Source organism: Ptychodera flava, chromosome 16 (genome assembly GCF_041260155.1).
Source record: "Ptychodera flava strain L36383 chromosome 16, AS_Pfla_20210202, whole genome shotgun sequence".
Lineage (NCBI taxonomy): Eukaryota > Metazoa > Hemichordata > Enteropneusta > Ptychoderidae > Ptychodera > Ptychodera flava.
In genome coordinates, this window is record NC_091943.1 from 5,550,585 (window position 1) to 5,576,647 (window position 26,063).

The following is a 26,063-nucleotide window of genomic DNA, read 5'->3' on the forward strand; positions in this document are numbered from 1 at the left end:
GAAAAAATCCTTCAAAATATCAATGCCACTTTGCAACACTAAAGAAATGTTCTTGTAGTCTGTTTTCCTGATGTTCAGAGACACTGACTGCTATACCTGAATAGTTTGCCCATATCTTTCCATTTTCTCTCACAACCACATACGAATTATTTTCAGATGGTACACCATCAAATGACAATGACAGCTTATGGCCAAAGGCAGCATCAATACTCCATGTACATGTCAGCATCCTGGATAAATCCTTCGGGTAGAAGACCCGACCAAAGGAGCTGGACCAGGAGTCTTCTGTGAAGCTGTAACTACAATCTACAAAAAAGCAATTTAAATTCTTTGCCAATAAAGTCAAAAGATATTTCTCTAGATCTGCAGACAACATTTACACCATATGAAAGGAATTTTTTATTACCAATCATAATGACCCATTCTACATCAAAATATTCTCTACTTCACATGTTCAGGACAAGTCCACTTTATTTGAAAAAGATATCCTAATATGAACTCTCTTTGTTAAGGAGTAAAACGACTTTGTATTAAAGGGAAACCTAAGTCCAGCGACTTTGACAGTTTATCCCTTCCAAAATCACCCTTGAGTAAAATGCAGCTCAAATTTGCAACATAATTGCACGCGCTGACGACTACGGCGCGACGAAAAGAGAAGTTCAAGTAGACGACATTTATGGAAATGAGTCCGGAATTCCATGGGCGCGAAAGGGCTCATGGGAGAAGCGTGCGTGACGTCATCGGCGATACAGACGATTGTAGCTTGCAGCTGGAGGAGTACTGTGAACAGTTCAGCGCGTTCGTAAGACGACTATGGAGAGTTCGGACAGCGATATTTCTGACATCGAGTATTACTTTTCCCTGACTGAAATAAAACCATACTAATTTGAACCAAGATATGTAATAATTAGAAAGCATCTCAAAACATCGTTCATATCTTGGTTGCTTGCGTTTTGTGTATGATTCAGCGGAGGGAGTCACTGTGCTTGTACAGACCCCAACTGGATTGGAGAGACTGAGTGACCCTGCGATCCTTCAACGCTACGTTTCTAAAACAGAGTTTTCTGTACCAGTCCCTTAAAATTAATTTTTGGTTCGTGAATGATACTGAATGATTGACTGATCGATTGTATGTGTTACCGTGTAAGTCGAGCTTGGCCAGATCTTTAAGGTTGCGAAATCTCCGATATGTATCAGAAAATATTTATTCGCGATTTGACAAATCTATTATAGTGTCGTCTGTTTTTCGAAGCTGGTGTCGAACTTAGGAAGTCGGACTTACTCAGATCTACAAAGTGATGAAATCGCCGATATAATGAATATTTGCCCGCTATTTAAAAAAATGGTATCGTCTTAAAGCTTGTTGTAAGGAATGTGTTTCATACAAGACCAGCCCAAACTCCTGATGATTTCCGATATGTCCTCTGTTCAAGTCCCGATCGCCAAGTAAAAATGTTTACATGTAAAGAATGTAATTTGTGCAAGGGCCTCCCGAGTCCCGATGATATCCGATCGGCCCTCTCGACGAAGTCCCGTGTGGACATTTAATGAAAAAAATGCTTTACATGTAAAAAATGTATTTCGTGCATTAATAAATCTAATAATGTAAAACATACAGTATTCTTGACTACCGGCCATGGATGCTATTTTTGAACTAAGAGTCGGACAGAGGTAGTCGGGTGGTCAGATCTGTTAGGTGGTGAAATCTCTGATATACATCGGATATTTACCCAGGATTTGACAAAGTATCGTCTAGTATCAGAGTTAAAGTCCTAAGTCGCCGATATTTATCGATAAATATCCGTGATTTCGTAGACCCAGCATGCCAACACCACACAGTGCAAGTAAATCTAGGATCGTCAGGTATGGATATTAGCCTAGGAGTTCCGGCGCAATTGATATTTATCGGGTAAATATAATATCGGCGATTTCTCACACCGGCGTGCCGAGACACAGTAGGCAAAAAGTCATTCCAATATCTTGTAATATCAATATTACAAGGTATAGTCCCGAAATTGCCTTTATTTATTGGTTATATATCGGAGATTGGCAGACCCGGGATGTCAAGATAAGAGACGCTTTGTGTAGTTTCGTCTTCGGATTTTAGAGTCCCGAAATCGCCAATATTAATATTTATCTGGTTAAAACCGGCGATAGTAGGCTGACTCAGCATGTCGAGATACGAACCGCATTTTGTAGTATCGTCTTGTATCGGTATCAGAATCCCGAAATCCCTTATAAAACAATCATCCTGAAAGAATTAGAACATAACGTTGTATCTTTTACAGATTTTTAACTCGCCCGACTTTCTTTAGCCACTGTCTTTGAAAAAGCTGTTCTGTGGGAAGACGGTAAAAGCTGACTCCGTTTGTTCTTCCCTGAGTGATTTTTGCACTCAACTGAACAACAGGTAACTATTTTTTATGCTACTGAGCATTAAAGAGTCGTAACGTGCAGAACTGCACTCCTGCAGTCATAGACTCCAATGCTTTGGTAGCCGTCACACACGTTCGTGTATCGCCGATGACGTCACGCACGCTCCTCCCATGAGCCCTTTCGCGCCCATGGGATTCCGAGCTCATTTCCATAAATGTCGTCTACTTCAATGTCTCTTTTCGTCGCTCCGTAGTCGTCGGCGACTGCAATTACGTTGCAAATTTGAGCTGCATTTTATTCAAGGGTGATTTTTTAAGGGATAAACGGTCAATGTCGCTGGACTTAGGTTTCCCTTTAAGAGAAAACTGAATTTCCAGTATATCTTGATTGATAGGAATTCTAATGAAGAAAAGTACAGAGATAGAAGTTTTGACCACACACCACAAAGTCAAATGGAGTATGAAGGATATGATAATTGGTTTTTTTTTTATAGTAAAGTCACTTTCGTTGTCACTATACTTTCAAGTAAAGTTATGTTGTCGTGAAAACAAACACGGTGAAGCTGCCCAATATACTTACCATCCGTTGTGTAAACAGCAGCGAACCTTCTCTTGAAGCTTGGAGACTCTTCTGAGCTTGAAGTCAACTTGACGATCAAGGTGTTGTTTGAAGAAACTACCATGAAAGTTTCTGAAGTGATTGCTGAAAATATTGCAATGAGAGTCATGCAGTTTTTTTAAGGTAGAAAGCACTTCAGGGACTAAAATGTGTGAACAAGTGGGATAATGTATTTTTTCACCTATTTTGCTATAATTACACCCAAGATTTCAAGGATTAAATATGTGTACCCTCTAGGATTGTCAGTCTTGTCAATCTTTAGTAAGTTTTAGCTCTTGTCCTATACTTTTCAAAAAAACATAATTATTGGGGGTCGGTAACCTTGTTTATTTTTTCACTATTTGGCAAAAACAACCGGAAATTCACATACATGTATTTCATACTCTCTCCTGATCACCCTGTGAGGCGCTATTCAGATGGTTAAAGCTAATCTCATTGACCCAGTAGGGTTTGGATTAACTCTATTTGGCTAAGAGTGATTAAACATATCTAAAAACACCCACTAGTCTAATGCATTGAAAAATGGCAAAAAAACGGTGAAAGCTCAATAGAAAAAAAATCTATTTTGTCCCCTTTACAAAATAAATCCATGTTTTCTCAGATTTTGCCAAAATTTTGAGAAAAAACTGTAGCCAATGAAATGTGATCTCCATTTGGTCAAAAATTATCAAAAAATGATAGAAAACTTCATCAAATTGGTAAAATTTTGCACTACAATTTTGGTGGGAGAAAATTACAGAGCTCAAAGGGTTAAGCAAGGATATATAGCTCTGCAAACTGCAGACAATATCTCTATAATGATAAGAGCATGTCCTACAAGTCCTATATCATGGAATTGACCATTTCACACCACACAATTTCAATTTGTTGAGAAAACTATTAAATTTGTGAGAATTACATGGTTGCTGAATCTAACTTTTCAATATATCTATGACATCAAGTATAGATTGAAACTTGAAAGTCTCTTCTTCATTCAGTAACCCTTTCCTGCCAAGTCCATATTTCACCATCAGGTCAAGATGATTAAAATTAATGAAACACATCATATTCCATATAGTGTATTTTAACATAATACTGTACATTTGAAGGCTGTTGAAAACATAAATACTGTAAACTTGATTTTTTTGGACTAAAGATGCTATAACATACCAAGCCAAGCGGGTGAAAATACGTCATGTTTTGGCTTAATACCGCTTTTTACTGACTTGGCTGATGGGGAAGTAATAGTCTTAGTACTGTCTGGCAGGAAAAGGGGTAATCCTAATATTGCCAATGTATAAATTGGAATGGCATAATTTTACAGTAAGGGTATATTTGGGTCATTTGTGCGTAAAATACCAGTACATTTGGTTCATTAATACGTAATATAAACAGCCACCATTTGTACTGACCAATTCTCTGTTGCTCACATTGTGGCCATCTTTTTTACCTCTTTTCATATTTAATGGAAGGCATGTACATCAAAAGTCACGATTGGCCACAGAAACTGCGACTTTTATTCATCTTCTGATTGAGTAATGAAATGCACAATGCTCATCAAATACGTTTTTCAAAGTTGATATTTGATTGCTCCGTACCAGTATTGCTGTGCTTTTACAGGAGATAGGATGATTTGTATGAGATTGACCAGGCCAACTTGCGGAAGTTTGCATAATACGTGTACACATTACAATTGTGTAGCAGTGCATAAACTATTGGTACACGTATGGTATATACTTAAAATGAACCTCGAATGGTAGGGGAGTTGACATTTTCAATTATAACATCAAGAGAAAAAAGAAAACTCTGGTGTACTGCAGGCAGTTTTCAGGTATAAAGTAAAATATCTGATATTGTACCAGTTGGTAGGGAAAGATGACTGAAATATAGGTGCAAGAAGACTTAGTATCCCCTAAGCATGAAGAAAAGTGTATTTTTGATCCATGGCCAATGCATGAAGTCATATTCTTGTTTTGTTTTCTTTCAAACAATTTGCTCCAATCGTTATTAACTTATATAGTTAAATTATACAATAATGAACATAATTTTTTACAAAATGTGAAAGAAAAACATCACACATGTACCTCCGAGACCATCTCTTGAGAAATTTCCGATCAACTGGGCGGCAGAGATACTTCCATCATAAACCTGGAGTACATCACCAGTTCCATCGACGTAGAAATCCACAAAGGTTAAATATATAGTCGATGTTTCCTCAACAGTAATGGTCCATGTACAAACTAGGTTGGCACTGTATGGTTCGGGATAGTTTGTTGAATTGAACTCCGTATCATTGCCAGACAGGTCATATGAACAATCTTCATGAAAAGAACAGAAAAATGATGGTAATTATAAAGTTGATGATGTTGCTGGTGAAAAATGTCAAATCTGATATACAATACATACAAATGTAACAATATTAAAGCCCCTGTAGCTGTAACTCTTGAAATTTGTTGACCAGAAAAAGGCTTTCTATTTTCTCTGACTTTCTTTTAATTATACAGATTTAAAGGATATAGCCTTTTACCACTGAAACATTGGACAAGTAAATCTAAATTTTAACCGTTATTTTGATTTCCCGCCATTTTAAAAATTGGTAATATTACAAAGAAAACAAAGCATATGATGTCCCAGTGGAATACATTCAGCACTATGCATTATATAAGACTACTGTGTTGTTTCTTTGAAGTTTCCAATGCATATATGCACTGCGTACTGTGTTTTGCTTTATTAGCATGAGGGCGCCATTTTATGTTTGGGCAAACATTTATTATTTATCTTGCTCAAAATTGCACATGTAGTCCCAGTTGACAGTTTATTCTGCCTGTATAAACACCCCTCAATGAGTACATTCCCATGAACTTGTTTTAGTTTGGAAGTAAAATCACAAAAATAATGCGAAAAAGATACAGCTATCGGGCCTTTAACAAAGACACAATTTGAGCTCATTTTATTATACAACTATGAATTAAATATTACAATCGATTATGGGTGAAAAATTGATTAAATACAGAGAGTAATTAATTAATTTAAGTGAGAACATAAATCATTTTTTGAAGTAAGTTACACTAAGACTGAAATGACCATTGGTTTTCATATTTTGACAACCAGTGATCTATTAGTGCAAGATATATGTATAGGGTAGATTAGTATTAATTTATGCAAATTATATTGATGAGCATTGTTTCAGTATTGAAATTGTATGCTAATGATTCTTTATCCATTTAGAATATTCATGTGCCCCGAATTGTGCACTGTATACTAGTGATCCATATCAAGCTGTTCAGAAACATCTTCCAGCAAGCCAACATGGACATCAAGAAGTCAGATCAATTTTGATGCATCCAGCTTTGATATAAGGCCTAATTATACAAGTTCAGTAATATGCAAATAAGCTAATTATGCCATGTTACAATTATCAAAATTTGATCATGGCTTAATGTAAGTGTGCCCATGTGTATTTCAGAATTCAGATCAATTTTAGTACTCATTTTTGATATGTGGCCTAATTATCAAAAGTCATTAAATATGAAAATGAGCTAATAATGAGCATGTACCATTCACCAAACTGTCAGTATGTAAATCTCAGTACAAGCAATGTACTTCAGAAATCCCATAACATTCAGTGTATTCAGCATGTATGGTCTCATAAAAAAAGCATTAAATATGCAAATGGACTAATAATCAGAAAGTCATGCTCATCAAAATTACAGTATAAGTGGACCCAAGTATTATCAATGAATGACCGAGGTTTTGTCAGAATCAATATCTTCACTATTGATATGTGTCATGGTTATCACACTTCCAATACAACTTGACCTACATGTTAGTATGACCAGCATACCTCAAAGAGTATTGAATTTTGACAAACAGCTTGATTACAATAATGTCTTAACCCTGTAAACATGCAAATAAACTTGTGATCTGTAAGCTACGCCAACCAAACTATTAGCATACCGGTATAGTAAGATGATAAAATACTGTAGTCTGAGTGCCTATATACAGTCACATCAAATTTGGTGTGGTAATTCTTGAAATATAGCACTTTACACAACTTCAATAATTGTGCAAATGAGCATGAAATATGCAGACCACATCTACCATAAATGATTACTCCAAATTGCATGACATTCTGACTGATGGTTATCAAGTTACAACTGGACGGATGTCCCTTCAGTTTGTCATGACTTGCTTCCCAAAAGTACGACATATGTTGTACTTGCAAAATGTGACTTTCATGGTTTTTTAATGGTTTCTTTGAACTTTATACTGAAATATCTCAACGTACTTTTCATAAATATAATCAATTATCTTGAGACTTCACATAATTGTTTCTATGTAGAACTGAAAAATGTTCTAAGAAAACTAACGTCGTTGGTACAAATCACACAGAATTATTTTGTATTGTACTCTGATGCACTGACAGTTATCTTCTGTCATTTGTGGCACTCCCTTCATGCACCCCATTTCCAGATATCTGATTTCACCGCATTTTTTGAAACTTCATGGCTCCATATTATGACTCTCACTTTATTTCTGTTTCCAGGATTTTCACTTTTGCATTTTTAGCAATATTATTAAAAGTATGCTACAATACATGTACCGGTATTCATTATTCAGTTTGTCCACACAACCTGTACTGGGTATCAAATGCCCACCGTGGTTTTTTACAATTACAGGCAAGGCATATCTCTGTTTAATATTCAAAGAGAGGTTCCTGCACCCACTCCAAATGTGAACATTTTCACAATACCTACTTCTTTATTTCAAACAACATTACCATGCTATTAGACAAGGGTTAGACAAGGGCACAATCTCTTGCTATGCAATATACAAACTAAGGTGTCTCAAAATCTTGGTGAATGATTTTGTCTTTCAATTGCATATGTTACAAGATACATCTGTTACTAGTAATTCCTATTTAATAGAAGCAGCATCTAATTTTAAACAGCCCTACCGGTATACCCTGATTCAGAGCCTATGTATTACCATAAACTTTTGGAACATCACAAATCCAAAACACCTCTGAAGCAGCATTTTGGCATTGACAAAGGGATACTGGAAAAAGTTTTACAAATTAATTAAGCTCTAACTCCCCCCCACCCCGCACCCCTCATTAGGAATGTGTTACATTTGGATGTTCACTTGTTTCTGTTTACAAGAAAATACTGAGAAATCATCTCATGTACAGCAAATGGAGAGTAAAAGACCAAGAAAGACCAAACCACAAATTTTAAAGTATTACACACACAAACCAATTAACCAATACTTTTTTCAGGACACATAATGAACTTTGTAAACATGGATGTTTGGATGAGACAGGAAAATACCTTTCTTCATTGAAGGAAGGGATTTGAATACTCTTGGCAATTAACAAAAAGAATATTAAATTTGAGAGTATAATCTTGAATTCATCCAAATTTGTAAAAATTGCCTTAGACCATCAGCTGCACGTGAGTTTAGCAGAGTATATAGTACATCAATCACTGCATGGCTGGCACAATTGTGACACATTACAGTGTGTGAGGCACACAGGGGTCAAAGGGGCGGGAGGGGGGGGGGTCAAAGAACCATTCTTTCATCACAGAAGAATGTACCAGTACAGTACAGAAGCACATGAAAAAGGCTCCACTAGGCTAGTCTAAAAAATTAGTTGAATGTAAAAATGAATAAATTTGAGATCAGCAATTAAGCACTCCTGTACCCTACTACAGTTTGAAGAACAAGCAAATGTTCCTATTATTGCAGACCTACCGGGATAAAGAAAGTATTTAGCATACAACATTGATGGTAGTCTTTATATTTCCTGTTGACAACAGCGACTTGCACAGTCCATGAAAAGTATAAATCATCATTCTTGAATATTATCTCGAAACTATGAGAGACTGTAAATATTTGTTTGCTAAGTTTTATTACATAAAAAGCTAGTTTGTTTTATTTCAATTTGTTGCTGAGTCAACAATTGGATTTCCAACTGTTTTTTATATGTTTCAAGTAAGAAAATTTATGACTGCAAAAGACTTAGTTCACATAATTGTGACATGCATGAGAGGCAAGTTTTAGGTCTGGTACTTATGTTAGAAAGAGTAACAGACAGGATACTAATAACTAACGTAAATGTGGTACTAGACAGGCTATCACTCATAAAATTTTACAATTTTGTGTTAATTGTATGTCTTATCATGAGAAGAATATTATGGAAGTATACACTTTGTGTAAAAATGTAAATTTGTCTGAAAGTTAATCTTATGATATGGTTAAGACCATGAAATCCACCCTGTTAAAAATATGGTAGAAAGACGATGAAAATTATCAGAACAGGAAAAAGTAAAACAAAATATAACATGTAACCTCAAGTATTGCTTTGACTTATAACAGTCATATTGATTGGATAAGAAGAATTACTTAATATTCAAATTGGGTATATGGGTCATGTTGAACCCCTTGTGAAATGAACTGTGAACCTTGCAATATTTTACTGTCTCATAGCACAGAACAAAATGTTCACATAATTGTGACATGCATGAGGGGTCTTTTAGGTCTGGTACTTATACCAACAGGATACTAATTACTAACGTAAATGTGGTACTAGACAGGCTATCACTCATAAAATATACAAGTACTGGGTATTCTGGTTGTTACAAATATTATCACACACTTCCCTCCTTCCATAAATCATCTGTGTCAATGTTACACATTTCCTACAAATGTTTTATTAATAATTAATGTGTATCTGATAGCAATTTGTTTACTAAAGTTGTTTACTAAACAAGGTGTTTCAACACATGCACTGTTGTAGCTTAAAGACACCATGCCATGCTTTTGTACATGTTTGTGTTAGTTTCTACAGCACTGGACACGTCACCATTCAAGAAATCAGAAAGTGCTTGATCAGCTAGTTGGAAAATCCCAGGACGGGCACCGTAACTTTATCATTTTTTTAAAGTTTGAACAAGTAATGCAAACAAAGGATACATGTGCTTGACAAAGTTGCTGGCCAAAGTGTGTCACAATGCTGGAAGTCACAATGGCCACATGCACATGGGTGAAATAGGAAATGATACCAGCTGTCTTGCTGCACAAAAGTTCGATTTTTATGTCCGGGAGAATTATCATGCAGTCATAAAATGAGGAACTTCATTAACCCAGTGAAAACATGACTTGCGTGATTACTCTTTAGACCAACCACAGTCCCTCCAGAGAGGGACCGAGGACCAACGGTAGGAGGAAGTGCACCATGAAGGTAAACCATGATGAGAAAAGGAAGAATTTCAGTGCTATTTGGGTGGAAATCCTTAATTGTAAAGTTACAATTAGCCATTAGCTACTAGTACTAGTAAGTCTGTCACTAAAAACATCCAATTCTAACCATTTTCCTTCATGCAGAAGTAACATACTTGCCTTATATAAAGAAGTGGCCTTGTATTAAAACAAATGCAATAAATAGCCAGTCATAGGCTGGTATATATAGGCTGACTGCTGATATAGAGAAGCTTGATTTTTATAAACTGCATAACCTATCAGAGTTTCAGACTGAACAGAACTTTCAATACCCCCTCCCCTCCTCCCTGCTCTGATAAACTTTGCATAATATACCTGCAAACATGATCTGAATCATAATGAAATGTGATTGTGAAAACTGCAACACTAGTATTGGGTGAAAGACAATTATGGAAAAACTTACGATACATAATCTCACTATAAAAAGCCTAATCGTTGTATGATATATTTGTTCTTACCGTCAGCATTTACGAAATCCAAAAGTTCAAGTCCATGCAATGAAAAGAATGCACCTGTTGAATTCAAAGCATATCATTGATATTTTAATTCACATCCTTGTCAAACAAGAAGTCTGATTCACTGTTATAAGAAGGGTACATAGAAATTTCTTAAAGTTACCGGGATTGACCCACGTAATTAATTCAAGCAGTATTTTCATGATATAACAGCTACTAAACAAAATGCTGCATTATTAGCACGAACATTTTATTGTAATTTTAAAATATTGGAACATGAAATATCCGTGAAATGAACCTCGATCTCCACAACAATCCGTGTATTTTATTTTTCAGTGATTACTCATCTTCACCTTCTCTTTCATTTTGCATAGATATAAAACATACAACAGTACTTTTCGATTTTCCTCCGTTCACACTTGATGCTCCTTTAACTACATGTAGACTATAGCCTGTGAACTACCATTTTATTCTGGTACTACATTTTGAAAAAGCTATTGTACTTTCACTTTAGTTATTAATATCACTAATTATTCCTGCGTAAACTAACTTCGAAAAGCAATACAATAATTGGTGCCGCTAATTACTAATATAGCAATGGTTGATCTGTTTGGAAAGAGTCCCTTTGAATTTGGACTATTCTTATTGATGCTGAGAACAATGTGATGTGAAGTTTCCAGGAAGCACGAACCGAAAATTACATTGACCGGCTACAGAACCATTTATGATTAGCTTTGCATGGGGATCGAGGATAAACCCTCATGAACTTCACCATTTCGGTATTTTCATACCCATACGAACAATATTAGATAACTAATTAACAAGAATTCATTGAGCTATGTCTGCGCGACAGGCACGTGACAATCATACGCAGTATTACCATGAAGTTATTATCTTACCCTGCAATAACAAGGCTGCTATTGCCGCTTTCATCAAAATATATTTCGCCATTGTCCTTGTCACTGGATAGCTATGCTTCTTCAAGATATGACAAGCCAGCTCCAGAGACGTATCTTGGGATGTTCTTTCTCACAGGTTATGAGAGACGTTCAAGACCGGGACGGACCACTGCACTGGACGAGTTCGCGGCAGGCGAGTGTACAGGTGGTACGTCACGATCAACTAACGCAGGAACGCCCTCTCTGCCAGGGTCAACCGTCTGACCCGTCAGTCAGGTGATAGTCACATGTGTATGGTAAGCCAATCATGGGTTTGATGTAGGACGTTCGAAAATTTAACTTTGGAGTCGTACGTACCGTTTCACCCGAAGTCCTTCTCCGTATAAGATGGATCTTTCTGGTACATATTAGTTATTATCAAAATGTCAAATCTGTAATGCTGCAATCTGAATTGACAATGGATTCATAAATTGACTCAACGACTTAAGTCGATTTTCTAAAAGCATTACTTTAGCTCCGCGGCCTTCTGCCATTCCGTATTCGCGTCTACTGCCCGAAGCACGACAGCTAGCCTGCCGCTCGTAAACATCGGTGTTCACAGTTTACGGACATGGCCACGAAAATTCCCAAACTGGCGAAGAACAGAAGGTCACTTCCCCAGATACCACCTCTTACCGACGCTGTCTCATACGTAAACGGCACGAAGGAGAACAGACAGCCAAACTCTGCGGCGACAACCCCGATATTGTCAAAGGCAGATAAAACCAAAACAATTGTCGTTGCTGAACTGTCAACCCCAATACTGTCTTCGAACGGCACGAAGTATGACGCCGGAACGGCGAAGGAAAATTTAAAGACCCTGGTTGGACGCGTTAAGCATGGAGTTGACAAGGGGGAAGAGATGGGAACCCCCGAGTGCTATAACCACGTCGTAATTGACCCGCCGAGAAAAACGCCGGTGAAGAATCGCAGCGGCAGTGTTCGGAATTTGCATGGGTTGATAGAAGAGGACAGCTCGAGTGTAACTGTCGCTGTCAGAGTCAGACCATTGAATCAAAGGTATTGTGTCATTTCTATCCATGATTGGCATGTAGCTGAAAACACTCAAATACTATCATTTGCAATCGAAACAAACCGTCAAAAGTCGCAATTTGACTGAAGTTTGATTTCTCTTTTCGCACATGGTAATAATATGTCCCGTAAATAGTGACAACCCAATTTGCATATTTAATGCATTGTACTAATCCGTTTTCAGCTTATGGTTTTGAAGGTTGTGTACGGTTTACGTAACCGCAGGGATACACCTGCAGTTCTCATCAAATAATATTGTATTGTAGACTACTCTGACACTTATTCTGTCTGGCACCATTCTGGTCCATTTTCACTTCCAAATTACCGCAAAGGGGAACAGGTCACTCTCTGGCATGCACATAATGACCCCCCCAGTGAATTGGATTGTCGTTGACACTTGTTCTCGGCAAACAATTGCGAAGATGGCACTGGTCCCAGAAAAACTTGAACTGTTTCAATTGTCGTGATCGTCAGCTGACATCACCGACCTAGGGCCGGCACATTCAGATTTTCAAATGTTAAGCACCAGGCTTCCAGAAGTTAGTGAGGATAAAAATGAAAAATAGACAATGCATCCTTGTAATGTGTTCATTTATTTACTTTTTCTCCTTTTATTTTAAATTCACATGAAAATGTTTCATTAGTGATGTACAATCTTCAACTTACTCACAAAAAAATATTACTATTGAAAAAAGTCATAAGACCCCAATTATTATTTTATTAAGTGAATTCTCTGTGGTTCATGATTCAAATAAAGATTCCATGCAAGTATTATTCAAACAATAACATAACCAGAAATATTAAAACTGACAACCTGGTGACATGACAATTTTATGGTCATACCTCCACCTCCAATTTTCAGTTAGTTTGTGAAGATAGATTTGTTTCCTGGTATCTCAAACAATAATGTAATTATGTAAATGTAAGCTTTGAACCAATTTATATAGTTAAGAAGGCTTTTTAATCCATAAATATTTGTCCTTAACATTTAAATTATTTCATATGCTTATTGGTAAAATTACAGAATTGTCGTGAAGATTAATGATGCATAGATACCAGTCTTGGCTAAAAACGGTAGCATAAATACCATCCAGGTGACATGAAAAGAGATCAATAAATTGTGTCAATAGTGTCATTGGATGATTATCCTCTTCTGTGAAAGTTGGATCTTAGCAAAGACCTGTGTATGCCAATGAGCAACCCGTCTGTGGTAGGATATGCCCAACTTCCAAGACATCTGCATATAATTCAAGGCAACTGAATTTATTCCAGTAATTTTGATATTTATCATATCAAATCGAATCCAATCTTTTTTAAGTACTTGGAACAACAGATTTATTGATTTTGCAATGTTCTGCATTAAACATTTAACTTGGAAGGTTTGTCTTGTTACCACCCAGAGAGAAAGTTAATTCTTTAAAATCTACATTTGAAACCATTAACTAAGGAGAAAAGTGATGATAATAAGATAACACAAATCATACATGTACTAGTGTGAGGTATTGATGAAGTTGTCAGTGTTGGTGTTCAGTTTTTGGAATGTGTGTAAGGCGCACCAGACAAGAATTTACTTTTTAGTCCCCGCGGACGAAGTCCGGCGGGGACTTATAGATTGGGTCCCGTCCGTGTGTCCGTCCGTCCGTCCGTCCGTCATCAACAGTTTCTCAGACACTGCTAAACCAATTTTGTTCAAACTTGGCACAAAGGCATAGCACTATGACCTACATGCACATGACCTACAGATGCACATCGATTTATTTTGCGATACGATCCAATATGGCCGCCAGGCGGCCATTTTATTACAATTTTTTCATGTACGGAGCCATAACTCAGACATGTTTCAACCGATTTTATTCAAAGTTGGCACAAGGACATTGACCAATGTCATAGATATGCATGTCAATTTGTTTTGTGATATGATCCAATATGGCCGCCAGGCGGCCATTTTATTACGATTTTTTCATGTACAGAGCCATAACTCAGGCATGTTTCAACCGATTTTATTCAAAGTTGGTACAAGGACAATGACCAATGTCATACATATGCACATTGATTTGTTTTGTGATACGATCCAATATGGCCGCCAGGCGGCCATTTTGTTTCGATTTTTTCATGTACAGTGCCATAACTCAGGCATATCTCAACCGATTTTATTCAAACTTGGTACAAGGACATTGACCTATGTCATATATATGCATGTCGATTTGTTTTGTGATACGATCCAATATGGCTACCAGGCGGCCATTTTATTACGATTTTTTCATGTACAGCGCCATAACTCAGACATGTTTCAACAGATTTTATTCAAAGTTGGTACAAGGACATTGACCAATGTCATATATATGCATGTGGATTTGTTTTGTGATATGATCCAATATGGCCGCCAGGCGGCCATTTTGTTACGATTTTTTCGTGTACAAAGCCATAATTCAGGCATATCTCAACTGATTTTATTCAAAGTTGGTACAAGGACATTGACTTATGTTATACTTATGCACATTGAATCGTTTTGTGATACGATCCAATATGGCCGCCTTGTGGCCATTTTTTTTACGACTTTCCATGTCCTGAACAATAACTCAGACATGTATCAAGCAAATTTATTCAAAGTTGGTACAAGGACATTGACTTATAGTATACATAAGTACATTGATTTGTTTCTCGATATGGTCTGATATGGCCACATGGTAGCAATTTTGTTATGGTTTTTTTCATGTCGAGAGCCATAACTCTAGCAAGTCTCAACTGATTTTATTCAAAGTTTGTACCTGGACATTGACTTATGTAATACATATACGTGTTGATTTTTTAAACAGTAAGATCAAATATCGCTGCGTGGCGGCAATTTGTTACGATTTTCTCATGTACTGAGCCATAACTCAGACATACCGGTATTTCCACCAGTATCATTCAAAGTTGGTACAAGGACATTGACCTATTTCATACATGCTCGTCAGTTGTTTCACGTCATGTAGCAGTATCATGTCAATTATTGAAGTTTCATAATTAGGTTGATATATCAGAAATACTGCATCAAATTTCATGAAACTTTGTACAGATGTTAAGCTCACATTGCTTTAACAGTGAAAAAGACATTTATCAGTGTCATTTTAATTAATTTGTAATTGCATATGTAATGAACTTTCCTAATTAGAGTGATATATCCACAAATACAACGTCAAATTTGATGAAACTTGATACAGATGTTGATCTCATAGTGTTGTAAATACTACATTAAACTTTATGAAATATGGTACCGTTATCTATTAGTGTTAGGATAGAATGAAAAAATGTTTTGCAACATCCTGTCAACTAATTCCCAGTGACTCATTTAATGACCTTTAGGATAGTGGCCTACATTGGTTTTATGTTTTTCATCACCATGGAACTCATTCTTGGCCATTGAGTGCCATCTGTATCAAAGTTTTTTATCACAGAACCTGTAATCAAAGTACCTATTAGCAAGCGGGGACTGGGTCATCAACGATGACTTGTCTAATACAGTTTACACTTAGTTGTATTGTGGAGATTAATTTATTCATTCATTTGCATCATAATTGCTAGGGAAATATATTTAAAACAGGAAAATTTTGTATTCTACCCTGTGCAATATGTTTTTAGTCCCCGCGGACGAAGTCCGGCGGGGACTTATAGATTGGGTCCCGTCTGTGCGTCCGTCCGTCCGTCCGTCCGTCCGTCCGTCCGTCCGTCATCAACAGTTTCTCAGACACTGCTAAACCAATTTCGTTCAAACTTGGCACAAAGGCATAGCACTATGACCTACAGATGCACGTCGATTTATTTTGTGATACGATCCAATATGGCCGCGAGGCGGCCATTTTGTTGCGATTTTTCATGTCTTTGGACCATAACTCAGACATCCTTGAGCAGATTCTGTTCAAACTTGGCACAAAGGCATAACACTATAGCTTTCATATCCCTGTCAAATTATTTCGCGATACGATCCAATACGGGCGCGAGGCGGCCATTTTGTTGCGATTTTTCATGTCTTTGGACCATAACTCAGACATCCTTGAACAGATTCTGTTCAAACTTGGCACAAAGGCATAACACTATGGCCTACATGTGCATGTCAAATTATTTTGCGATACGATCCAACATGGCTGCGAGGTGGCCATTTTGTTTGCGATTTTTCATGTCTTTGAACCATAACTCAAACATCCTTGAACCGATTCTGTTCAAACTTGGCACAAAGGCATAACACTATGGCCTACATATGCATGTCAAATTATATTGCGATACGATCCAATATGGGCATGAGGCGGCCATTTTTTTGCGATTTTTTCATGTCTTTGAACCATAACTCAAACATCCTTGAACTGATTTTGTTCAAACTTGGCACAAAGGCAAAGCACTATGGCATACATATGCATGTATCAATTAACCTTGCAATAGGATCCAATATGGCTGCAGAACTGCCATCTTGTTGGAATTTTGCATGTCTTTGAAGCGTAATTCAAAGGTCATTACACCCATTTTGCCCAAACTTGGCACAAAGATCAAGCACAATGGGATACATGTACATGTCAATTTACTTTGTGACATGTTCCAATATAGCTGCCAGATTGTCTTTTTTTTCCAATATCGCTGCCAGATGGTAATTTTTGGATTTTTTCATGTCTTTGAGGCTTAATCATATGCAAATATTCCTTAACCAATGTTGTTGAGACTTGGTACAAAGATAAAGTACTATGGCATACATATGCATGTCTACTAATTTTATGCTATGATCCATATGGTCAATAGACAGCCATTTGATTTCAATTTCGGTGTGATTTTTTTATGTCTTTAAAACATAAACATAGGTCACTGTCCCTCGATGGACTGATTTTGTTCAAACGTGATACAAAGATAAAATACTATGGCTGCATTCTTGTGCACATTAATTTGTTTCATTCTATGATCCGAAATGGCTGATTACAACAACATACCCGATCCCATACCATTTCGAAAATTCCACCAAACCATGTGTATAGTATGTGCCATCATGACACTAGAGGCAGTGAGGGCATCGTTATGTGTGATGTAATCAAAAGTTCCTTCAGTGTCATTACCGGCAGAGATGAGTCATTTATTGAACGTTCCTCAGATTACTTTATTATGCAAGTCACAGGCCTGATGCACCCGTTGCATCAATGTCATTCCACAGCTACCTAGACCACAGCTACCTAGACACCAAGATTATAACAAAATGGATAAGCGGGGACTGTGTCATCAACGATGACTTGTTATATTAGATATGAGTACATGTAAGTTAACTCGTGGCGTTTAAAGGCTTAGTAAATAATTGTTGCTTTTTAATCACTATCTATACTTTGCAAGTTTCATGTTGCTCCCCAAAAAGCATGTTGAAATGATATTTATTTGGTCAACACAGTCTAGTAAAATGCAGTGATATTGTTTACAATTACATTTGAGGTCTACTCGGGACCAGAATTCACTTGTCAACAAGAACATGCCATTTACACATGTACAGGCTGAGTTGACAAGATGAATATTGTATACATGTATCTCAACATGCTTTTGGGAACAGAACAAGATACTAGTTATTTTTTGAAACAAACCTATTAAAAAAATCGTGAAAAGTTGCATCTTTTGACCCTTTAAAACTTCAAATTTACACACTAAGGTTTTCACTTGGCTGTATTGTTTGGGTAGTGTGTAACTCTAAATACCGACAACAAAAGATCTATTGTGTCTCTTTGATCCAGTGTGTTCATACAATACACAGGATGTAGTCTCTGCAAATACCTGATGGATATTGGCTTACTAGGGTGCAGATCAGTGAGAACATTAAATTGGGTTACAGGTTGTGAAACAAATGTCCTTCATGCTAAATAGCCATTATGTCATTGAATAAAAATTTAATAGACATTATCGTTTATTAAAAAATGGCAGAATTGCTGGTTTGCTTCTCCTAGCAACCTGTTCAGTCTGTACAACAATGAATATCCTGTTACCTGATGTGTAGATGCCAGAGAGGTATGCCAAATAAGTGTACGTCCATTTGTCTAGAGTTACAAGCAAGATATCCAAACTTCAAACATTACCTTCAGCGGAACACATAACTACTGATGTGAAGTGTACGATTGAATAAAAGATTTTCACTCTAAAATATTACTTGTTGCAAAATATGATCTGCCACAGATGTTATAATTGTAAAGCAGAGTTACAGGACCAGAAGCTGTAAATTCTGATGATTTATTTTCACTAATTGTCTTTTTCAAAGTCAACTATAGTTTCTTGTTTTACTTTCCAAATTTTTGCATCTGCATTGTTATTGCTGACTAGTGAAATGGGGTTTCAGTATGCTCTGGGAAGACGATATAGATCAAGATATTGCTATTGACATCTCTAACAAATTGGGTGAAAAATTATCAAAGGTTATGTTTACTGTCCCTTGAAGCAAAATTGTCACATTTACCATGTAAGGGAAGAAAATCATAACGGTAAATCACTTGTGGACTTCTGAGAAACTTTAACAAAATTTCTCAAAGACTTTATGTCAATAAAATGTACAGATAGATGTACATAGGGTATTGCTGTAATTTCATTGCAAATCTACACTTTGATATAAATAGTCATTTGATTTTGTTAATTCCAAATCACTGTGTGTTCATAGTGAATGTGGTTCCCTGTGTCTCAAGTACATAGTGACTGAAAGATTTAGTCATTTGCAGATGCCGTACTACAAAAACTGACAAGCCTTTGTCAGATGCAATGCAGATGGCAATGTACCTCCTGTACATAAAACATCCAGTCCATATGAAGTACAGACATACAGTACATGTACAAACTATAAACTCAAAATACAATATTCTTTGAATTCGCAGAGAGATTGACCGTGGAGATACAAAATGTGCAGTATCAATGCAAGACAGTGAAACCATTGTCACATCAGAAACTGGTGCAAGTCATAATTTCTTCTATGACCACTGTTTCTGGTCATTCAGTGCCAAGGACAAGCACTTCGCGGATCAAGAACTGGTCTATGACAAACTTGCCCGTCCACTGCTGGGCAGTGCATTCCAGGGATACAACACTTGTCTCTTTGCATATGGACAAACAGGATCAGGAAAATCTTACAGGTAAGATTGCTGACTTAATCAGTCTATTAAATCTTTAAACTTGATCCTATTCTGCTGCTGTGTAGGAAAATTTGGCTTTAAATATGCAAATAATTAATACATGAAGATTTAAGATGCTGTGCAAGGTAAGAAATTTTGTATCAATTTATTCATTAATGACACATTAGTTGAAGGTGGTCAAGTTTGCCAAAAATCCTGTAATCTTCAGTTCCTTGGTGTCAGTAGACTGGCCCCCACTCGCCTGGCTGGCCAAGGCATTCACCTCGCAATCTAAGCCCCAGCCTACATGTACCACCTAGCTTGACAGTCTGCTGAAAATCATTCCTTCAGCATATTCCTTTTTGATAGTTATATGTCCACAGACTTTGACCAAGTCTAATATATCAGTTTCAATATGTTGTGATGTATCCTTCTAGCTCTGTAACAATTGATACCATTGGTCCACAGTATTCTAGTTCATTGATCAAACTGTTTCCTGACCTATCCATAGCTTGCTTTCATTTTCACCCATTGTCATTGCCAGTGTGACTCTGAAATGATAGTAGGATGAAACTTTATCTGACATTCTTCTCTTTCTGCATAGCATTATGGGACAAACAGACAACCCAGGGATTGTTCCCAGGTTTAGTGAAGAGTTATTTTCAAGAATTGAAAACTCAATGGACGACAACGTGAGTATTTTGGTTTCCCAAAATTTATGTATGTATGTATGCTAGTATATTTAATACAAAACTCAATAATCTGCTAATACTGTAATTTTGTATTGATCAGTGAAATCAATGCTAAAATGTTTTCATTCTAACTTTATCCAATTATGTTTATTTGTTCCCACTTAAAGTAAGATGTACATGTACCAGACTTTTGTGTCATTCAGTTTTCATATATAAAGATTCTCCAGTTTTCAGTCCTTACCAAACCTTTAGTAAGAATTCAGAACTAGCAGATTACATCAGCTCACTTTCCATACTGAGCTGTATCACGTTGGCTGCAGACACAATTATTCCTGAAAGTAGAAGTGCTGACTTGTGGCAAATCTTGGCAGCTTGAGCAACAGCTATCGGGAAGTGTGCACAGAATTTCAGGGGGAACTCAGTTGACACAACGGTAAAATTGTCACAGCTCACTGGCAGCTAAAATGAACAGCAGTTCTGACATCTGTTCTCACAGAGTTGATAAGATGTTGACATTTCAATGGGGTTTTACCTGGTTGTATCTTAAACTCAGCAATTGACTGCAGCATTTTTGTGTGTGGTCTAAGAAACAGCAATATTTATTTATGGTCTTCTCAATGTTCGTATTAAAGTTACTTTTTCATTTTATTAAACAGGTGATTTTTAACACTGAAATAAGTTACTTTGAAATTTACAATGAGAAGATTCATGACTTATTGGGATCATCGATGGACAAGGGGAAAAAGAAAGCCACTGTAAGTACTTCAACACAGCTATGATTTCCTTGTTATCATAATTGCCAGCTGTCATGAACTTTATTAGAGGCTTTGCATATAGGATACGTAAAGCTTTTGACAGAAACATTCGTACAACTGCTGTCGAGCAAATGTCAGGCAGAATACTACAAACAACTTCAATAAAATGAGCCAAAATTTACTAAGATTGCAATATTACAGACAGGAGGATATCTGGTTACACTTGGAACTCTGTACTCTGTTAATGCACACAGGGGACCATCCTGCTTCAAAACATATGTGTAAATTGAGCATGAACTTGGAACTTGGGGTAAAATGTGTTGTTGGTGCTCACTTTACATGTGTCTTTGACATAGGATGCCACACTGTTTGTGTGTAGATACCGGTAGAGACCAAGCAACTCTTATTAATTTTGATGATTGTTCCAAGTTTATCCAGATCACATCTTTGCTTACTTTGGCTGACTTTATTAGAATTCTTACAGTACCGGTATTTGGCTGCCCTTGCTTGACAGAGGTTGTAAAATCCTTTATGGTACTGAATGGGATTTCATCGTTATGAACAGCCAAGTTTAAAATGTTGAACCATCAACATGGCTGGTCTCTTGGCAAGTGTTCAAAAATGTGCAATGTACCGGTAAGGTTTTATGAGATAGAACTTGTACTGTCAGTGTATAGAATTTGTACAGTCACTGTATCCAGCTCATAAAGATAATTCTTTTGTTAGTTTTGACCCTTTGCCAACAGACAACCATGAATGGGAAGAAAGCTGATCATTGCACTCGGGTTTACACTTTTCCATGGGATGGGAAACGTGTGTTACCATGACAACTAAATTACATGAGAGATGCCGATAAGATACTGTGCTATGTCATGTCAAGTTATACACATTCCATTGGCTGAAGTGGTCACATGACAAAACCATATCACAATTATTTTGACTACTGCCAATTCACATTTCCTTCTGTAATTTCAGCTCAGAGTCAGAGAGCATCCAATCTTAGGTCCCTATGTGGAAGGTCTATCAACGTGAGTAATACATTCTGTGTACACCTAGCATGTACTCCACCACACTATTTGAGCTAATATGCAACATCTCGGAAGCTGTTATCCAATTGGTTGGCAGAATCTTACTGTCGTAATTGAATAATTCAAATAGACTCCCTAAGTTGCTGTGAATAATGACAATTGACCAATCAGATATACCCTCTATTACGCTGCACATCAGCAGCACTATTTAGTTGCACATCAAAGTGTACTATCCTTGTCAGTTGGGTTGAAGACTGTGATATGGTGTGAAAATGGAAAGAAAAAGGAAAAGAAGAAAGTAGAAGTATACAACTTGAACTATTCACAGATAAAGAACCCAATGTTACCTAGGGGATTTCTTATATTACTGGTAAAGGCCTTTATGCATAACACAAATAAACAGTCACTTGAGGATTTTTCAAAGTTATGCACTATCAATGTTTTTAGTTCCCACGGACACCGTCCGGGGGGACTTATAGCTTTGGTCATGTCCGTGCGTGTGTCCGTCCGTCCGTCCGTTCACGCAGATATCTCAGAGATGCCTGGAGCGATTTCATTCAAACTTGGTACAAGGATTACTTCATATGTCATACATATGCACGTCGATTTGTTTTGTGATACAATCCAATATGGCCGCCGTGCGGCCATTTTGTTACGATTTTTTATGTACCAGAGCCATAACTCAGGCATTTTCCAACCGATTTTATTCAAAGTTGGTACAAGGACATTGACAAATGTCAAAGCTATGCTCATCAATTAGTTTTGTGATACGATCCAAAATGGCCACTGTGCGGCCATTTTGTTATGATTTTTTCATGTACAGAGCCATAACTCAAGCATATCTCAACCGATTTTATTCAAAGTTGGTACAAGGACATTGACCAATGTCATAGATATGCACGTCAATTTGTTTTGTGATACGATCCAATATGGCCGCCAGGCGGCCATTTTGTTACGATTTTTTCATGTACAGAGCCATTACTCAGGCATGTTTCAACCGATTTTATTCAAAGTTGGTACAAGGACATTGACAAATGTCATAGCTATGCACATCAATTTGTTTTGTGATACGATCCAAAATGGCCACTGTGCGGCCATTTTGTTACGATTTTTTCATGTACAGAGCCATAACTCAGGCATATCTCAACCGATTTTATTCAAAGTTGGTACAAGGACATTGACCAATGTCATAGCTATGCACATCAATTTGTTTTGTGATACGATCCAATATGGCCACTGTGCGGCCATTTTGTTACGATTTTTTCATGTACAGAGCCATAACTCAGGCATATCTCAACCGATTTTATTCAAAGTTGGTACAAGGACATTGACAAATGTCATAGCTATGCACATCAATTTGTTTTGTGATACGTTCCAATATGGCTGTCGTGCGGCCATTTTGTTACATCTTTTCGTTTACAGAGCCATAACTCAGGCATTTTGCAACCGATTTTAGTCAAAGTTGGTACAAATACATACACCAATGTCATAGATATGCACGTCAATTTGTTTGTGATACGATCCAATATGGCCGCTGTGCGGCCATTTTGTTACGATTTTTTCATGTACAGAGCCATTACTCAGGCATATTTCAACCGATTTTATTCAAAGTTGGTACAAGGACATTGACAAATGTCATAGCTATGCACATCAATTTGTTTTGTGATATGATCCAAAATGGCCGCTGTGCGGCCATTTTGTTACGATTTTTTCATGTACAGAGCCATAACTCAGGCATATTTCAACCGATTTTATTCAAAGTTGGTACAAGGACATTGACCTATGTCATACATATGCACGTCAATCTGTTTTGTGATACGATCCAATATGGCCGCCAGGCGGCCATTTTATTACGATTTTTTCATGTACAGAGCCATTTCTTAGGCATATCCGCATATTTCAACCGATTTTATTCAAAGTTGGTACAAGGACATCGACCAATGTCATAACCATGCACATCAATTTGTTTTGTGATGCGATCCAATATGGCCACTGTGCGGCCATTTTGTTACAATATTTTCATGTCCTGAACCATAAATCAGACATTATCAAGCGAATTCATTCAAAAGTATTTTTATCACAGACCTAATGAAGAGGACACTATCTTCTCTGAGGACCTGTAATCAAAATACCCATTAACAAGTTTGGACTGTTTCATCAAGGATGACTTTTTTACTCATGTTTTATAGTTACTATTCAAAAGTTGCTGCTGTCCTGAGTAGCCCAAACTTCAGTAAAACCATATTTGCACAGCAGGTTTTGCACAATAAGTTACCAATAGTCATTTACACAAGTTCCAGCTTTTGAAGTGTAGATATGACATCTTAAGCCCCTATATTGACCAAGTCTGCCATTAAATATACTGAATCCTCTAGGTAAGCACAAGTCAAGTAAATGCAAACCTAGGAGTGAAATGGTATATGTACATAAAGGCAGGTGTTAGGTATGAAAGGTTACCCTGTTATTGATCCTCATTATATCTGTAGACCTCTGTGTAATATGATTAGGCTTTAGGATTGACAAACACACCTTTCAATGTACAGCAATTCTGACTTCAGGTGCTGCTCACCTAAAGTAACCATTTGCACCACTCTACCACAGGTACATTGCCAAGTCTTACGATGACATCACAGGCTGGCTCACTCTTGGAAATAAACAGAGGGCCACGGCAGCTACTGGAATGAACGATAAATCAAGTCGATCTCATTCCGTCTTCACTATTGTACTCACACAGAAAAAGGTGAGGATTTCAAAGATCCCTGACCATTGAGGACTAACCTGTCTCAGGTATAGTCTACTATTTAGAATCAGCTGTAAAGTAGTATGCACCTCGAAAGTAAAAGACTTAAACTTCTGCTCAAACTTTCCTCAGTCCAACTATTCTTTTTCGAAATCAAGAATAAAAATCGGGGGTCACCATGCAAATTTTGGAACTAGAGAAACAAATTAGCCAAGATTTACTGATATTTACTTATTTATTTATATTTATTTATTTACTGTAAAATTCAAAATGGCTGCCATCCCTGTGTTAACTCTGTGGAGAAAAAATAAAATTATTTTATTTTCAACAAACTAAGACAATGAAATGAGCCCCAACAAAAGTGGTAGATCAGAAAACAATTCAAAAAGTTTGAATCTGAATATCTGTCCCCAAGGCCCATTCTACCTTATAATAAGATCAGTGAAATATTCCTTGTACCGTATTCCTTGTTCAAAGCTAATGTCAAAATAGTTTTGGATCTGCAGTGAAATGAAGAATCTGCTGTTGAATTTCTTTGATTTTTTTTCAGACTGAAATGATTGAAGGAGAAGCCCATGAGCACAGCCGAACAAGTCGAATCAATTTGATTGACTTAGCAGGAAGTGAAAGATGTGTTCAGGCACAAACGTCTGGTGACAGACTCAGAGTAAGTCACAATACTTTGTACTCTCTGAAGGGTGCAATGTTATCATCATGGTTATCATCATGGTTTATTACTGTAAAGCTCCATTTGCTGTAAGATTTGATACATTGTCCATTGTTTTTGTTCTGTTTGAAAAAAAATGTTTGTTCCACTCCCAAAATCAGGTTCAAATTCTTAGCATTGAACTTGTCAACACAATCTGTATGTGTTTTACATCCAATGATTGTTGAAAACTGAAAGTCTTGACAAGAATTCATGTATCAGCAGTATGGTTGCATTTTACACACGATACATTGTGCTATCAATGCTAATACTAATAATGGATTTCAAGAAGAAGAATGACTCATATGTATTTTCTATTACCTGTGGCCACTTGCCTGTTGATTAAGCCCACTTGATGCAGTCAGAAATTCTGTT

General features: G+C 36.9%; 2 protein-coding genes across 5 annotated transcripts in view; one reads left to right on the plus strand and one right to left on the minus strand.

Moving 5' to 3' along the window:
* Positions 1-11,815, minus strand: part of LOC139152621 (cubilin-like) — a 45,402-nt gene extending 33,587 nt beyond the window's left edge. The window contains exons 1-5 of the mRNA XM_070725865.1: positions 11,609-11,815; positions 10,713-10,766; positions 5,058-5,291; positions 2,956-3,078; positions 97-306 (exon numbers count right to left, since the gene is read on the minus strand). Of these exons, the coding sequence (XP_070581966.1) occupies positions 97-306; positions 2,956-3,078; positions 5,058-5,291; positions 10,713-10,766; positions 11,609-11,660 (673 nt within the window). The 5' untranslated portion in view covers positions 11,661-11,815. The remainder of the gene's footprint in view (positions 1-96; positions 307-2,955; positions 3,079-5,057; positions 5,292-10,712; positions 10,767-11,608) is intronic.
* Positions 11,816-11,938: 123 nt separating this feature from the next.
* The window catches only part of LOC139152620 (kinesin-like protein KIF14), a 40,232-nt gene continuing 26,107 nt past the window's right edge, over positions 11,939-26,063 (plus strand). For all 4 annotated transcript variants that reach the window (XM_070725860.1, XM_070725863.1, XM_070725861.1 and 1 more), the window contains exons 1-7: positions 11,939-12,667; positions 19,534-19,788; positions 20,372-20,459; positions 21,116-21,214; positions 22,190-22,242; positions 24,844-24,982; positions 25,533-25,649. In XM_070725860.1, coding sequence (XP_070581961.1) covers positions 12,219-12,667; positions 19,534-19,788; positions 20,372-20,459; positions 21,116-21,214; positions 22,190-22,242; positions 24,844-24,982; positions 25,533-25,649 — 1,200 coding nt within the window. In that variant the 5' untranslated portion in view covers positions 11,939-12,218. The remainder of the gene's footprint in view (positions 12,668-19,533; positions 19,789-20,371; positions 20,460-21,115; positions 21,215-22,189; positions 22,243-24,843; positions 24,983-25,532; positions 25,650-26,063) is intronic.